The sequence below is a fragment of the Ptychodera flava genome, chromosome 1 (assembly GCF_041260155.1).
Source record: "Ptychodera flava strain L36383 chromosome 1, AS_Pfla_20210202, whole genome shotgun sequence".
NCBI classification, from domain to species: Eukaryota; Metazoa; Hemichordata; class Enteropneusta; family Ptychoderidae; genus Ptychodera; species Ptychodera flava.
In genome coordinates this window covers 48,676,593-48,694,050 of record NC_091928.1, presented here as the reverse complement: position 1 = coordinate 48,694,050, position 17,458 = coordinate 48,676,593, and the positions used below count along the sequence as shown (strand labels likewise).

Genomic DNA, 17,458 nt, shown 5'->3' with positions numbered 1-17,458 from the left:
TACGGGCTCCTTGTATTTGATTTTAGTTTTCACGGGAATCCCATGGCCACTCAAGTTGACATCCCCCTTCAAAGACTGAACTTGGGCAATGTGACATTTCTTGTGTATCGATCTGCAACAATAATTCAGTGTAGTCTCAATGTCAGGTTTTAAAGTATATAGGATTGTGACCTTTTCTGGTTGTCTGCTGGAAAACAATGTTGGCTTAAGCTTTTCTTTGCATGACGATTATTGTTTCACCAGTCTGGTCAATGTTGTGCTTATGCTACTCTTCACCACAACTAGACGAGTACCCTTCGCTAACTGTGGAGTCTCATCTAAATATAATATTCTCAGTGCCCTGTTATCTCAAATGGTCGATAACTGTTGAAAGGAGAGAATCTGTCATTATATGTAATGGTTTCATCTAAATATTCACGTCTATTGCTATAAGTTTACTCAAGACTTCACTATCATGCTTCCCTTAAAAACTGTTTTTACATTAATTTGTTCAGCAAGGGCTTTTTTTACGATAAGTAACCGTTATTTTGTTTTGAATTTTCAGATTGTATCATACCGGAAAAAGAGGCAGTTTATCTGGCCAAGTAAAATTGCAAACATCAGCGATATCAGATCTTGTTTGAAAGGAAGCTTCAGCTTGAAGCTAGGACTAGCTTGACACATGGGACCGATTGTTATGTACTACAATGTGTTATGAACTCCCGAATATAAACAGAACATATTTCTCTGGATATTGTCATTCCAGTCAGAAATGTCTTTCTGACAAAAGTTTCAGAAATATCAGTTCGATGAAGAAAGCATGGAATATCAAAGCGTTTAGAAAACTTAGAGAGATGGCCAGCGAATTTGAAAGGATTTCACCAGCGTTGGCAGTGGAGTTAGTAACTTGTACTGCCTTGTCTTAATATTTAGTTGTCTTTCACATTAACCGACGAAAACGTGAGATCAAAGAGGAAAATGCTTTGTGTTTGAATCCACTTCTGTCTCAACATATATCAAATTAAACGGATTGTGGAATCTCTCCTCAACAACTACCCATTGGCCTTATTGCCTTCAGAAATGTGCCTTATCATACACATTATCATATTGTCACGCCTTTATCGCGTCTCTTTTTTTCACTGTGTCTGAGTTGAGGTGTCGGTTTGGGATCGCAATGCTTTCAGTAACTGAAGCTGACACCAAAGTTGTCGGTTGTGAGCACCACTTTAGATCTTTACTGCTAAATGGCAAAGGTGAGATCCAAACCAATAATCAAGGGACTGCAATGAACGGGATTCAAGTGTAGGTATAGGCCCATTACGATCAGTGACACTGCGAGGTTGAACTTTCCTCCACATGGCCCATTCGTTGTACAGTGATACAGCCCAGCAGTTTGCATGCCTGGTTTGCACCGATATTCTTTCGCTCAGACTTTGCTTGAATTAAGACTCTGTCATTTAAAGGGTCTTGAAAATCACTCACATTACAAAGCTTAGACCGTTGCGTTAATGTGACTTCAAGCATAAACATATATATATATATATATATATATATATATATATATATATATATATATATATATATATATATATATATATATATATATATAAAGTAATGTGAGTGAACACAGGGACAAGTTGAAGTGAATGACGTTTATTGATAAGCCGTGAGATCAACGAAAAGTCTGCCGAATCCAGGGGAAGACCAGACTTACAAAAGTCTAAGCCTCCCCCATAAAGTCTTGTTTTAGAGTCGAAAGTCTAAAAGCCTCCAGAAGCTTCCGAAAGTCTCAAAAAGACTTGAAAGTCCACGACACTCTCCGAACGTCCCTGAAAGTCTGACAATCTACCTATATATATATATATATATGAAAACCTCACATTAAATGGACAATTTTAAAGGCGTATCTTAACATGCAAAATAAATAACAGAGAGTATACGTACATTAGCTGAAAAGTATGAAAAGTACAATGATTGGATAAGAAATGAAATCCCAAATACTTGAGTGGGAGAATGTTTTAGAGATATAAAGCGATGAAATTCGTTTCTTCGCTTCGATAAAGTGTGTATGTGCGATGTATGATAGTGAGCATGCGTGCGTGAGTGCTTTACGAACTCTACAACGTGTTGAGCGGTCTCAGTCAGAAAAATGTAACAACTTAGCCGGCTATTGAACCACTCTTTTTTGGGAGTGGAGATTTAGCCGACTGGTTCTGTCTGTGGCCTTTCAGCTAGGCGACTGATGCCGTATGTTGTGGGTTCGAATCCGATTGAAAACTATCCGAATATACATAATTATTCTGCTGACTCGGCATAACAACCGACGCATTTTAATATTTATGATATTCTTGTGATACAATGCCTACTGCCAAAATAGTTACTAATGTTATATGGTAAAGGTTTATGGAGCCAGAATTTGATTGCATATGTATGAACTATTGTTTCATTCAAAAGTTAGCCACATGTTTACTAAGTTGACGTAAGCATATCATTGTAACTTCTTGTTTTAACTTAGTTGTCCATTTGAGTAACAGTGTCAATGTGAATGTCCGTAAACATCTTTTGTCCTCACCCAATGTAAAGCAAAGCTGTTGGTTGTTTTCCAGTCCGGTAGCTACAATGTCTGTTAATCAAGACATTGGCAATGATACTTGATTTAACAAAAGAAACACCGGTATTCATACTTGAGTTAACAAAGGAAGACCTTTTACGTTTTACCGACTGCCGCCCACCTCGTTGAATGTTCGTCATGGATTCAACAAAATTATGCATATGCCGTGTGTAAAACTTTTACCTGAAAATTACGATCGTAACACTCCCCTTCTTCAGAGAAATCGTCCCGATTTTGCAATGAATACAAACATTGTTTCTAAGAATAAATAAAATAACAAAATACTTAAAAGCTTATGTAAAATCCTTAACTAACATCACCAAAATAAATTGAATTATACCTTTATAACTCTTCAAAATCTGAATAATTGATAATCAGAAAAACTGTGAAATGGTAAAAGTACGAACTATACCCTTAAACCCGAATAAAGAGCAACAAATAAAAAAGACACTCTTTTTCTGCACGGGTACCGCTAACACCCATATAGTTACTAAGATAGTAAAATGCATACACGACGTTTTAAATGTATACATAACTAATGGCGATTTCTGGCCGTGGTGTCGTCAACGACATGCAAAACTTGACAGGTAGCACAGAGAGATGAAACAAGTCTAGTCATTGAATCATGTTATAAAAAGGGGTGCAGAACTGGAACACATACACAGATATATATATATATATATATATATATTATATATATATATATATATATATATATATATATATATAATATATAAGATATATATATATATATATGTTTAAGCTTACTGATTAAACATTAAGATTGTCACAAATCCTCTTAAATATATAAATTTGTATTATAGCAATATAGTGAATAGTCGAATAGAATGACGCCAAAGTTGATAATATCACTTGAAACGGTGCTACGTTTCTGAGCCCTTGCTTTTAAATCAGTGCAATACTACTTAAGTACAACTACTGCTGAGTTGCAAAGAGCTGCTTTTTTCTAGTCAGAAGTCACTGTAATCGTTTATACCTAACCTTCCCTCCGGTCCGAATGTCTTGCAAGACAACGTTGGAAACATTGTGTCGCATCTTTTGATCACTGCTGTCGTTTTTCTACGCAGACCAAAATTTCCTTTTCTGGATAAGTGGCCAAACCGAAATTTCGTTTGATGTTTTGACCTTCGACCAAACGGAACTTAAACTTTCTGCACAGTGTAGTCACCAGCACCGTTGATTCAGCATAGGCCGCACGGTATCCTGGACATATTCTCTTGCCAGCGAACCCGAAGGGAGAGAATGCCAATTTGTGTCGTGCCGAAAAGCGCTCGGGCAGAAATCGGTCAGGGTCGAATCTGTGGCAAAGAAGAGCAATTTAGTAAACATAACGGTGATGCCATATTTAAGAAAGCGAGCATATACCATTGCTTTATGTGCCTGAAAAGACACGCTCCTAATGAAGAAGTTGATATATTTATTGTCAACAGCACACAGTATTTAGTTGTCCTCGGCATATGAAATCTAACTAAGACTTTGGAGAAAATTGGTGAAAAGGTGAATAGCAGCCGCTCAAGAGTATTTGGGTTTCGCTTATTTATTTTTGCATCACAGTCGAAATTCTATTATTAGAGGAAAATAATAAAAGCATATTACAACACGGGTACACCTACCAATAAGTCAAATAAATATACCGTTAAAACGTTGTTTTACATGAAATTGTATTGTTAACCAAGCTTTAATTGACGTTAAATGAGTCAGCAAAACCTACTGAGCGAAACCTAATAGACATGATTGGGTGTTCGATGCAAATGTAGCATAATGTTGCAGTAGAAGCAAAAAAGGTCATATTTAAATGGACTGCAACTTACTTTTAAAAGTCACTTTAACGGAATTTAGCTGAATTTACAGTTTATAAATGACGAATCCATTTATCATATATTACCAACACGAGTAATAAGTATGCTTGCACTTTCTGATGCTTAGATTTTTCAAGTTCATTTGTTTGTATTTTTTTTGTTTAAGAAATTGATACATAACGAAAACTGTTAATACATTTAGATGCTGATGTACTCAAATATAGATTTCCTCTGTTCAACATTTACACACATTGGTAGAGGCAAGATATGGCTAAAGCTACAAAAATTAGGAAATCTTGACAGACTTGTGGCTTTTGTACCATTTTACGAAATACTTGACGTATTTTGCTCATTCGAATCTATTAATGGCGTCAGACGTTAACAACAATCTTAAGACGGACCATCGTTTTTCCTCTTTGAACCAAATTTGAAGGAAATTATAGTCGAGGAACGTCAGAATTCTATCTCTATATATAACAAACATATCTATAACATATATCTCCCTTTCCCTATAGCATTTTTTATAGTATTGCAACTTAGCCCACAGGGCATTTGCAAGTTCTAGACTAATTCCATTAGTTTGGTTACTTTGCCCTATGTGCTATGATACTTTTAGGAATAAGTAAAATTTCTTCATACTTGTATATGGCAGCTCTATCTTCTACAACTGTACATACAATAAATTGCAATACCTTTCTGGATCAGGCCACAGAGTCTTGTCCAAAAGTACAACCCCAAGGGCTTGCAACACTCCAACCTGGAAAATTAAGAGAGAGATGTTGATGAAATATTTCATTTCCGATTACGTGGACTGCTTGTCGTTGGAATACATATGGGTATATTGATGTGTAAACTCATGTATTTTGATAAGCTGTGAGATGGGGTATCACGAGTACAGTAAAGTGAATCAAGAGTTCGAAGTCAAATTTTGCCTTGAATTGATGAATAAAAATTAAAACTCTACTAGAGAGAGAGAGAGAGAGAGGAGAGAGAGAGAGAGAGAGAGAGAGAGAGAGAGAGCTTTAAGTTTTATAATAAGTTTTATAATCGAACTATCACAAGTTTTGGAAATAATTAGAGGTCTGCTCTCTATAACCTACAATTTTAATATGCAAAATTAAATTTTCTTGGTGATTATACTCTACTTTATATTCGTTGGCAAGACGTACGTCTGTAACTGTTTAATGCCATGCGCACTCGTATTGAACAACCATGTTCAAAATCAAAGCTTCACTTAGTTACCGTAGCCTTTAATTCATTTCATCAGTATTGCAGCACATGTTTGAAAGACTTTTCCAAGCTTATGATCATAAACACCATTTTTTACTGTTTCTCACCCTTTTTGAATGGTATATTCCTGTACTTTTGTGTCCTCTTCGTAATTAACTCTCGCTGCGAATGGTGCTATGACAGCCCAACGCAAGGTTTCATCCATGAACCTCTTCAGGTAACTAGTTTAAAGAAAAATCAGTGTTTATTGTGACATAAGTACTGTTGAATTACTGCACTGCTTGGCAGATACAATGATAGTTCGAGAAGCAATTTACATATTGTACAGAAGCTGTGATTTCTTCACAATCGATAGAAGTATTAAATTCTCAAATTTTGTCGTCGATGAGTCATTCGTAATTGGTTTGTCGACTACACTGAGTGCAATAATATTGAAAGTTCACGTTCGTAGATTTTTGAATCTCTCTATCACCCAAATTTCACACATCATAATATGAGTCTTTCGGGGAATGATAAAATATAATAGTCAATAGTACTGGTGTTATATTCATTGTAAGTAGTACATTTACCTGACGCATCAATTTAATAAACATGATTTTTTTCGGCGAGGTTATTTATATTTTTACGATGTCGACAATGTAATAAGTTGCCGAGTTACTCTGAAAATTATTGACGCAGTGTGCACAAAATGTGCATTACAAGTGCTCTGCTAGTGAACTATATCTCGTTTAAGGTAGTTCTCGTCTCAAAAATGAATACCTAAACTCCTCAAACTTTCCTCAAGCAAACTTTCAAACTATTTCAAAAGTAAGAATCAAAATCGGGAATCACCTTGCAAGTGTTGGTACTAGAAAATGAATTAAATTTACTGAGATTGCAAATTCCAACTGGCTGCAAACCATGTCATCTCAGTGCCGAAATAAATTTCCTATTTTCAAAAAACCTAATCTGGTGACAATTTTGTTTACTCCATAAGTTTCAAAATGACGACTCACAAGTGACAGGCTAAAAGAACTTTATAAAAGTTGTGAGTCCGAATGTCTGTCCCCGAGGCGCATCAACCTTAACTGTGTCAGCATAATCATGATAAAGTATACCTTAGTCGGATACGGTACAAATTATCATGTTGCCATTTCGATAATTTCGAATCAGTAACCACTTTCAAAGAATTCATTTTTATTATGTATACTCGCAAATCAAGAATGAGAGATTTGCTCTGCAGAGCTGCATTATAATATGTTGAAGGAATTTTAACGTGTGTACAAACGAAATACCTTAGTTGAGTTTGGCTATTGGCATCGACGTCTTGTTCTTGCCTAAGACTTCAATCATTTCTTCATAAACCTTCTCTTGTGCATCCATGTCTTTGGCCAGAAAGTAGACAACCCAGACAAGGACTGGAAAAGAAGACCAAAAAATCGTAAAGATTAGACTGGTCGCAAATATTTAATTGGATAATGGGAACTTTTTGTATGGTTGTTGGATGGAGCCTTATCAGCTTAACGATTCTGCACGCCTGGTACCACTGCTGGTAGTAGAAGATGTATATTCATACCAGATATAATTAATGACTCATATCATGGACTTGGTAATGTTTTACCTTCAATGGATATGATAATTAGGCCGCTTTTGATGTCACAATTCCATGGTCCTTTTGTTTTCAATTTGAAGTTTTGACTGGAGTAGAAGCAAATTGGGTGCAAGTGCCCTCTACATGTGCTTGGATCATGAAGACTAAATTAACTTTTTTGCTGACTTAGTGTGTGAAAACTGACTCTCATGGTGGATGTAGTCTTCTACTTACAGGCGACAGTAGTGTGGTATCCAGCGGTGTAATAACTTATAGCCTCACTGAACAAGTGTTCCTCATTTGTGCACAAACCAAGAAGCACTTCAAGGAAATCACTATCTTCTTCACCTTTGTGTGATGGATTGCCACGTCGGTGTTGAACTGCGTCATCTATCATCTCACGCAAGGCTTTCAACGCTGAATAAAAATATTCGTAAAAGTGCAGACTTTAGACTTTCGATTCGTGAAACTTTGACCCGCTGATGAAATTCATTCTGTGGAATCTGTTTTTTCGACTTCAGAGAAGCATATTTTCTTTTATATGTATCTTCCTTTTATTCCCAGCTGTAAATATGGTAAATGTCTATGATATTTAATAGACAACCTTAAATTGACGACATTATTTAACACGATTTGATATTCACATATTTGAAGGATGAAACACTGTCATTTTATAAAGAACCGCCCTGACTTTGTTTGCACTCTTGCTTGTTGTACAATGTCTCAATGACTATTAGTTTCAAGAGAACTTTTACAGTACCAACATCAAATTTCTCATCAGTCTCATCTCCTATATTATTCATCTTCATGTTAAGCATCTCCGAGGTCTAGAAATAATCAAATACAAAGTATAAAGTTTCTTTCCAACCGCAGGTATTTGGATGATACCGCATTCAAAGTCTGGCTCCCTGATCCATTTCTACCGCTGGCTGCGCTGGAAACGAAAATAGGGTTGGGTATGGACTATTTTAAGCAAGGCTATCATTGGTCAGTATTACGAGCGCAGTGGTTGTGTTGTATTTATGTCAAACTTTGAGCTACCTTCGAATTTAGATTTCATATCATACCCATGGAGTCATTTTACCTCCATAGTTAAATCATTTATGTTTGAGTCATTGCCGCACATGCCAAAGGTTACCATTATCACAAGGTCACGTCTGAGAAAAAATATCCTGGACGATAATAGTCATTTAACCACTAAATACAATCATAGAAGAACGGAGTCGGAGACTAAAAAGTGATGCTGTGCAAACGACTTTAACATTCGATGTTTCATAATCTATTTTTCCATGCCTGCCGCTGCACAGATGTGCTGATTACATGATCTTGTCTGGTGACTGTGCTCATTAAGATGCAGTCATGGAACATAAGCCCATACCTGACCTAGTTTCGTTAGCAGCACAGCCAGTGGTAGAAATGGGTCAGGGAACCGTGCTACATTCAAAACCGGCATCACTGAGTGATATCACTATGCATATAATGAATATTCATGAATAGATATAAATTACTCAATGACATTATAGTTCTCTGTCTCACTCGACACGTCTACTCCGCAAACCATGCAGAGCAGCCCCATCTTTTCCGGCAGGCCCTATACAGCTGAGACAGAAGCATGCTAAACCAACTTCACCAGCACGGTCCGCCCAGGGTATACAATCTAGCTACAAATGCCGTTCTATCGGCGGTAGTGACTCCGCCACCACCTTCAGGAAGTGTGCCAACCTAACCTTAACAAGTTCATGAAGAGATGTATCGATTTAAATCGAATTACTTTTTGGGCGGGAACAATAGAATACGTAAGTAAATGTCTACTGTTCATTCCAAATCGTTTACGACAACCTTCATCAGCTATTTAAAGCCCTAAACAAACATATAAGAAGTATAGTAGTTAAATTAGTGACTGTCTGTTTGTGAAGATGAGCCATTTCCTGTCACGGAGTTGTGGAATTTGTGAAAGTCAAAGATATGTCTGGAAGATATACTTTAAGAATCAGCACTTACAGTCTGGTACAAGTGTAGAGTTCGAGGCCTTTCTTATCGTCCTCAAAATAATCTCCGAAAAGTATTCTCCCGAAAGCCTTGCTCCCAAACGATGAAACATATTCCTTAGAGGAATGTGTTCACCAGATGGAAGGGAAGAAATCTTCTCAGCCAAGTCATCAGCTCTCTTGAAAGAAAGAGATATGGGCAAATAATCATTGGTTTATTGCAATGTCCGTTTACCGGTGTTTCTGACCTGATAGGTCTTCAATCACCGCTACATAATAAGGAAGACAAACAAACATATAGCAAAACAAAAAACACAACGGAAAAAATGAATAATTATGTCTACAAAACCAACCTATTAAGTTAACAGTACAAGGTTGACTATTTAGGAACAAGGTCCCGTTTGGAACATACTAAATGTTTTATCATTAGTGGCGTCTGACCTCTGGCACAACCTCAATGAAGATTGTTACTGTGTAACAATCACATAGCTAAAAATGCGTCCCTCGTAAGGACAGTCGCGCTTTTCGTCAGATATGTTTGTTTCTTTTTTATTATTACAAATTGACTATTCTTTTCTGTTTACTGACAATTCCAATTCATTATTTTTTTATCCTAAAAGAAGAGGATATCTAGTACCACCACGTATTACTTATGTACATGGTTCCGGATGATCCTACCTGAAAGGGTAATTTTAATTACCTTGCATGATTTGAATCATTGGCTCTGTTTTGCTACCAGTATCTATGTATGACAGTATGTATGACAGTATGTATGACAGTATGTACTGCAGTATGTATGTCAGTATGTGTGTCAGTATGTATGTCAGTATGTATGTCAGTATTCAGTATGTCAGTATGTATGTATGTATGTATGTATGTATGTATGTATGTATGTATGTATGTATGTATGTATGTATGTATGTATGTATGTATGTATGTATGTATGTATGTATGTATGTATGTATGTATGTATGTATGTATGTATGTATGTATGTATGTATGTATGTATGTATGTATGTATGTATGTATGTATGTATGTATTTATGCATGCATGATGCATACATGCGTGCATGTTACTATGTATCTATCTAAGTTTCTATGTACAGATGTGTATGCACGTAAATATCCATGTATGCGTATACCTAATTCTACACCGTAAAATCTTTAAACCTACCTCTTGAAAACATTTCAAATACTTTTTCACGGCTTTACTTCGAAATGCAACATCGTACACTTTACGTCTTCGCTTGCCATCGTCGCCGTTAGCAAATTGGATACTGTAATCACCAATTAATGGAGTAAGGAACTCAAACAGGTGGGCTAGAAAACGGATCACAAAGTTTGTTAATTGACATTCCTTTTGACTAAAATATACGACTTATATGAACTTACAAAGCAACTTAGAATTAATTCACGTTGTCGCGTCAAAATGTACATGTACACAATGTTGAAATCAGCCAGCATTAAATATAATTGTGCATTTGGAAGACTCAAGGATTTATATACACGCGTTTCATCGTAACATTCGAAACATCTTTTTTCCTTGTCTTGGAGAGAGAGAGAGAGAGAGAGAGAGAGAGAGAGAGAGAGAGAGAGAGAGAGAGAGAGAGTTGTAATTGTCAAATTTCGCCAGTTCCTGAGTCGTATCTGCATGAGTGTCTTTATATGCTGTATGCTTCCGACACGAGAGCTTACAACGCAAGGACTGGCGATATAGGGTTAGAACAGATTTATCATTTACCAATGCCAAGAGTCTTCGAACAGATAGTAAAAACTTAAATTGCTGGGTTTACGAGAATAAGTGTTGAAATATTTATGTAAGAAAGCTTTCCAACGAAGTTAACACCACTGCCTCACACAACATGTTTAATATCTCGGAGTCGATGAATAGCATAAGAACCGATACGGAATAAAAAATCGCCCCAGGAGAACATTTTATGCTGTATTTTGTTATCACAACCGTTACCAATCCAAACTCTCCCCAGAGAGGCCATATGTTACTAGAAACAAATTCCCCGAGGCCGTAGGCCGAGGGTATGGCGATGTGTTTCTGGTAATACTCGGCCACGAGGGGAAATAAACGGGCCCAATAGCTCGAATAAAAACCAGGTTATAGGTGTTTTATAACACATCACACGCTCATGTTGTATTATGTTATAGTTTTTAATATTTTGCACAGCAACTTCCACTGTGACAAGTTTACTTGCCGATATTTCCACAGCGGTTACAGTTGTACGTGGTAACAATTTCTTTCAAAAATATTCTAAGCATACCAGCAACATCCGTAGTTGCACTATATAAATCTTTTTTGGGGGTAAGCTTTTCATGTTCCTACGCTGTTAGAAAATCTGTTTTAGAGCGAGGCTCGTCGCTCATCCCGGACGCACATCACGTTCTAGTCACCCGGGAAATAGCTTGTCAAATATACCCTATGACGTCACTTTTGGTCGATTCAATGGGGACTAAACGTATCTATTTTCTCGTCACGTGACGTATTCTGGTGAATAGCGACACGGAATTAGCATATGGCGTGTTATAAATACTGGTATGTGAATTTGCTGTTGTTTCTATAGTTAATACTGCCTCGGGAAAGACAAAATCGCTGTCATGCAGCTTTGGTTACGTGCATGACGTGAAGTGCACGTATCGAAAAGAACAGCCAGAGACGCAGTTGCGATTCAGTCTCAATAGATACCAGTGAAAGTTTATGTTCGTGTTTTGACAGCGGTAAAATTTGGAAGCAGAACTTGACTTCTTGGTCTTTTTGCCAGAGGTCCATATATCTTTCTTTCATTAATTTGACTTGGTTGTGTGTACCGATGATGTACTGTCTGTTCTGAGCTGTTTTGTGTCTATGTTTACAAATATTGTATTACGAAATCTGATCAAGTGTTATCTGTATCAATGATGGAATTATTGAAAAGTCCAGCTTCAGCATTGTGTAGGCATGCGCATGCACGCTGCAGTAACGATCGATCTCGATCGCAACACACAAAATCGTCTGATTGGCGCCAGGGGAACGGCCCATATGTTCATGGATTTAAACCCCTAAATTCGGACCAAATCTTGTCAAAAGGAACAAATACGTCAAATTCTGAGCAGCAGAGCATGTCACAAGCTGACAAACATCATGATGTCGATGTTAGTACGGGTATGCATGCGACGACATAGACGACGCAACTGAACTGGGTGACGATCGTAATGATATCGGGGAAGCGCTTCCTATATAGGAAGTAAAGTCAACATCAAAAGCGACTGTCCCCTAAAATGTCAAGTCTGCCCCCTAATTTTGATGAATGGGGCAGAAAGTGCCCCTTTCAATGATCATGTAGAGGATACACTGTCTCAATGGTGTCGCACGCGCTACTCAACGTGATATTCACGCCACGCACGCTGCGTGTTCGGAAGTAGATCGTGCTGTGCCGTGTGAACGGTAGAATGTTTTTCTAGAGCATGTCCAAAATGAGAAGAAACTCAACAGAATACTCTTTGAATAGCATCGAAAGATTCATACTATTAATATTCCGTATTTTTATCTACCGGAAATGTCTTTGTTCCTCAAAGCTCTTCAAATTTGTATCTTCGCATCATAGCATCGTAAATAGGTGGATAACAACAGCCGGTTGGTTCGTTGACTTTGCTTACTTTTAAGTAGGAAATATAGTTCTGAAACACTCCAAAACCGATAAACGTCAGTGGGATCGAGCAAGATGACCATTATACTGTGGTCTTCGGTCTTATGTTATAGCCCAAACTACAAGGGGTTTTGATGTTTGCATGCTTCTCCTTCAAGCCGTGTAATATCTCCTTCAAGGCGTGTAATATAAGTCCATAAAGTGCTCACGTGTGCATGTTCAATCGAAAGTAACCGCTATAAAGTGGTGTGTGTGTGTGTGTGTGTGTGTGTGTGTGTGTTTTACACGTGCGCATATTAAGTGTAATTCCATCTGCGTCTTCTGTGACTGTATTTATGTGTAAAAGAGCGACCGATTACACCAATATTGTGCTGATGCGCGAATGTTGACATGAAGAAAAGATCAATCATTAACTACTGCTTTCGCCGGACAGAACAAGTTATGTAATAGTTTTCTGATCTAAAGCCTATGATAGATTCGATGATTAGTCAAGAGAGTTGCCTACTCGGTCTGTCGAAATACTTCATGTGGTCCTTCCAAGCTTCGGGTGACGCAAGGCTTACATAGTAATGCTTGCCGTACCAAAATGAAGCAACGTGACCATATTTGGCGTGTAACTTGAAAAGAAACTTAAGAAATCCACCTGCCTCTGTGACATCTTGTAGGTTACCGTTCCTATGGTAAATAAAAAGTTTAACATTATTTTTTAGCATTTGTTGAGACAGTCAATTCTACGGCATTATGGTATCGTCGGTATAATTTTCATTGTCATGTCAAAAAATATCGATTCGTGCCAATATGGGGGAAATCTTTCAGTTGATTTCTAGCCGACGCAGAGTGATCCAAAATTAATCAGTGTTTAACTATTTCAAAGAAGTGAGTGCAGTCTCTTCAGGTTTAACAATGTTTAGGCCATTACATCTGATATGAACTTACTCTGGGTGACGTTTTTCCATGCCCGGTATTGTAGGGGGTTTTTGCAATTTTTTATCACCAATTGATGGTTCAGCAACCTGGAATATAGAAAGAAAAAAAGAATAATCATGAATCTGCCGCTTGTTGAATTTATACCAAGCACATAACATAAGAAATCGCGGCATCATTTTACAAGTGGTATAACCATAAACTGATGACATCAAAATGTGCATACTTATGGCAATGAGGTCAAAGGTTACGTTCTAAAAAGGGTGATAAATTATTTTAAGGAGTAAGAGTTAGAAATGGGGGCTTGGAAACTTAGGAGGAAATGACTGTATATGTGCTCTCTATGCCCTCCACTTGCACTATCCCAACTCTATCTATGTCTTCTACAGCCATCCTGACACCTATGTGGAAGAAAAGTTGACAGGGAGAGAAAGCGTTATTTATTAGTTAGTATATTTTTAACAACAACTAATGCAGCTGCCGGGACTCGAATCCAGCACCTTCAGCATGTGAAGCACTACCCATAACCTGTACTCCACGAGAACAAGTTGCAGGAAGAGGATGTAATGTTTAATATAAACATTAGTATGATAATGCTGTACAGAAACTGGTTAATTTGAAATGTTCACTTCTAATGAATTGAAATTTATTTACTTCTTTTCCTTCTTTTATTGAATTCACAGTAGTGCATTCATTGCTTTTTTGTTTGTCTTGAATCTTTTGCATTTTGGTGTTTGTGTTGCACAGTGTTTTTCATATCATAGGGGGTATTTTGCACAGTTACTGAAAAACTGTAGCTTCTTTAGGATGGTTTATTTTATTGAAACGTTTGTATTTGTTCTTTCTTGTCGAATGTTGTTGTTTGCTGCCTTTTTACAATATAAAAGACATGTGTTCCATTTCCGTCATAATCTAAAAGAGAAAAGATAGGAACGAATGAATGAAACATTACAGCGCCAGGAGTGAATTACTGTATAAAAAAGAAATCCTGGCGACGAATATTATTAGTGTTTGGCTTTCGTATATTGTGGGCGTTAAAATATAGTGAGGGTTTTTATGTTTGGCAGAAAAAGCATTGATTTGGAGCAGCCGGAAAGAGACGGTGTGCAGCATATGCCGGCTTTTTATAGTGTACTCTGAATCAATAAAGGTGTGAATTTTGGTCTGTAGGAAAAGTGATGCAAATGAAAGCGGACGAAGATTTTCTGGGCCGTCATATCATTACATATGTACAACAGTCTACTTGCGTCGAAGCGAGCGCGTGCTACAGGTATTTTTAACCGCAGTGCAATACCGAAAAACATTATGCCATTCATTTTTTCATGTTAATGAGTATTTACCAATCTTGACCCGGAACTATTCTTGTTTGTAAACACAAAAATTGTCGTCTGCAAGATTTCATTTCACTTTGGTTCGATGCTACTTATCGTAAAATGGACGACAATACCGATAAAAAACTACGACAAAGAAAATTGCATGTACTTATCGTAGTGTGGGGATGATTTTTATCATCTGGAAGAGCAGTTTGACGTCAGCGAAGCAAAAACATATTGACAACGGACGACGTCGGCGCAACCACTGTTACGTGTGGTTCGATACACGGTACCCCATGCTATCATGTATTGAAACACTTGTAAGTGTGGGCGCAGCGGAGCCAATGAAACAGTTAACATTTTCAGAGACGTGTTTGCCAGTAGATTTCTCACGGACGTTCCATGTTTACAATCCTTAAGAATATTTAGAAAGTCATTTTGCTTGCAGTTTACTCTCTGCTGGTGTGTCGTACACGCTATTGATAACAGTGAGCCCTTGAGTGCCACGGTGATCACTGGAAATTGGTCGTTCGACAAGTTATGTTTGCCGTATTTTACTCTTAAAATTCCCGTAAAAATCTTTGGGCTGTCATTGGAATCGATCATTTAGAAAAATGTTAAGCTCAAAATGTGAAAAAAATTAAAAACGTTCAATTTTCAAAGTTCTCTTCGTTTGACTATTTATTGCATGTTACTACGTATGTGTAAGCGATCGCTGGCAGAGTTCGAACTCACCGACGTTCCTCTGACGTTATCCTTGATAAACAAGTAAACAATAGTTTAGCCAATCAAAAAAGAGGGTGTGGCGGCGTTGACGATGAAAAGTGAAAAGTGATTCGATGCGTCATTACAGTGTCAAGTAGAACGCACGACTAATCGTCGATTCTCTCGATGAATGGTGCAAATAAAAGATAGAACATATGTAATAAAAACAGAACCCCATTGCCTGTGAGAGCACCGTACAAGTGGTATTTGCACGGCGCGCTTGCACTCACAGGTCACGGGTTCTGTAATATATACCTGCCCGGGTGTGACCATAGCGTGTATGAACTGATTTTATAAGGGTAACTGGGCGTTTGACTTTAATTTTTACGTATACGCAATGCGTAGTGGTCCTACTAATATACATAGCAATAGACATCAAATCAGGTCCAATAATCGATATCATTCAAGGTAACTAAGAAATTTACCAGGTCCAAGGAACATATTGAAAATGACAAAGGCAATATGGGTCATCTTGAACCACAAAATAGTGGTGGTACCAGGTGTCCGGAATGGGTAAGCGTACCCTGCATCTGCAGTATTTGAATTGGTGATGAGTAACCGATATATTTTTACTGTATCACGGGCGAGGACATGTCACACTTATGTGACCCCAGCTTTTTAAACAATGGTACATCGTGAGTGTTAAAGCCACCATATGGATCGCATGGAAAACACTATCAATGGATGCAGGCTATATGTTATAGATGCATTTCTTCTGCCAGAGGCTCACGTGACCGTCGTAGAGGCTGGTATGTGAAATCATAAAATCTCTAACGTTGAGATATCTCGCAAATTATATATAAATGACTTTATCTGCTGCCAAGGAAACGTCCATTCACCTCACCAGAGATACACAGCTTTGTCACACATTGTTCGTTTCGAATTCAGGTCTGCAGGCTATGGAAAAGATCGGTGTAACTTGGGTGAAAATATACCACTTTCTTACCCCCTCCCGGTGAGATCGGCTTTCAATCTTAGCTATGCCAGGCGAAAAATCTTGTTCCCCGCAACATGTGGTTGAAGTGATTGGTTGCCTGATTCTCAAAGGCGATGGAGAAAATCCCTACACTGTTTTCCAGTTAGTATTGAAATTCAACCCGGCTGACGCTGGTCATTGGCGAGTCTTACGTCTGAGTGTGAGTAGAACTTTTTCTCCTAGAATTTCTAGACGTTTCGATCTATAAAAACGATTTGCAATAACCTTACCTGCTCAAATCTAGAGCTGTACATAGATTTTATGCATTGGTAGAGGACTGAAATGACAACCAGCGCCACTCCGATGACAATAGCTATATTCGCCATGATCTTATCCTCCGTCATGACCAGGAATAAAAATAGGTATATGAATATGTATGTAGGTCACTAAGCGTTACAATGCTCAAGTGTTGCAAAATTAAAAAACAACACATTTTTGTGTTCATAAAACCATGATTTAGATTGTGTTGGAAAATGTCATGTTTGTGTTCTAAAAAATTATGTTTACGTTCATAAAACCATGTTTATGTTCTTAATAAATATTATGTTTATGTTCATAAAAACCATGATTGTGTTCTAAAGAACACAATATCGACATTTCTAGATAACCAAGCAATGTGGTAATGTAGAAAAACTTTAAACTTTACT

General features: G+C 37.5%; 1 protein-coding gene across 1 annotated transcript; it reads right to left on the bottom strand.

Annotated features, from left to right (window-relative positions):
• Positions 1 to 5,749: 5,749 nt before the first annotated feature.
• LOC139141846 (cytochrome P450 20A1-like) lies at positions 5,750 to 17,144 on the bottom strand. The gene is made up of 9 exons (XM_070711595.1): positions 17,042 to 17,144; positions 13,770 to 13,846; positions 13,339 to 13,508; positions 10,373 to 10,518; positions 9,212 to 9,377; positions 7,971 to 8,037; positions 7,445 to 7,627; positions 6,915 to 7,037; positions 5,750 to 5,861 (listed from the first exon to the last, which is right to left on the bottom strand). The coding sequence occupies exons 1-6, from the start codon at positions 17,135 to 17,137 to the stop codon at positions 8,021 to 8,023; spliced, it is 672 nt and encodes a 223-aa protein (XP_070567696.1). The 5' UTR covers positions 17,138 to 17,144; the 3' UTR covers positions 5,750 to 5,861; positions 6,915 to 7,037; positions 7,445 to 7,627; positions 7,971 to 8,020.
• Positions 17,145 to 17,458: the final 314 nt, after the last annotated feature.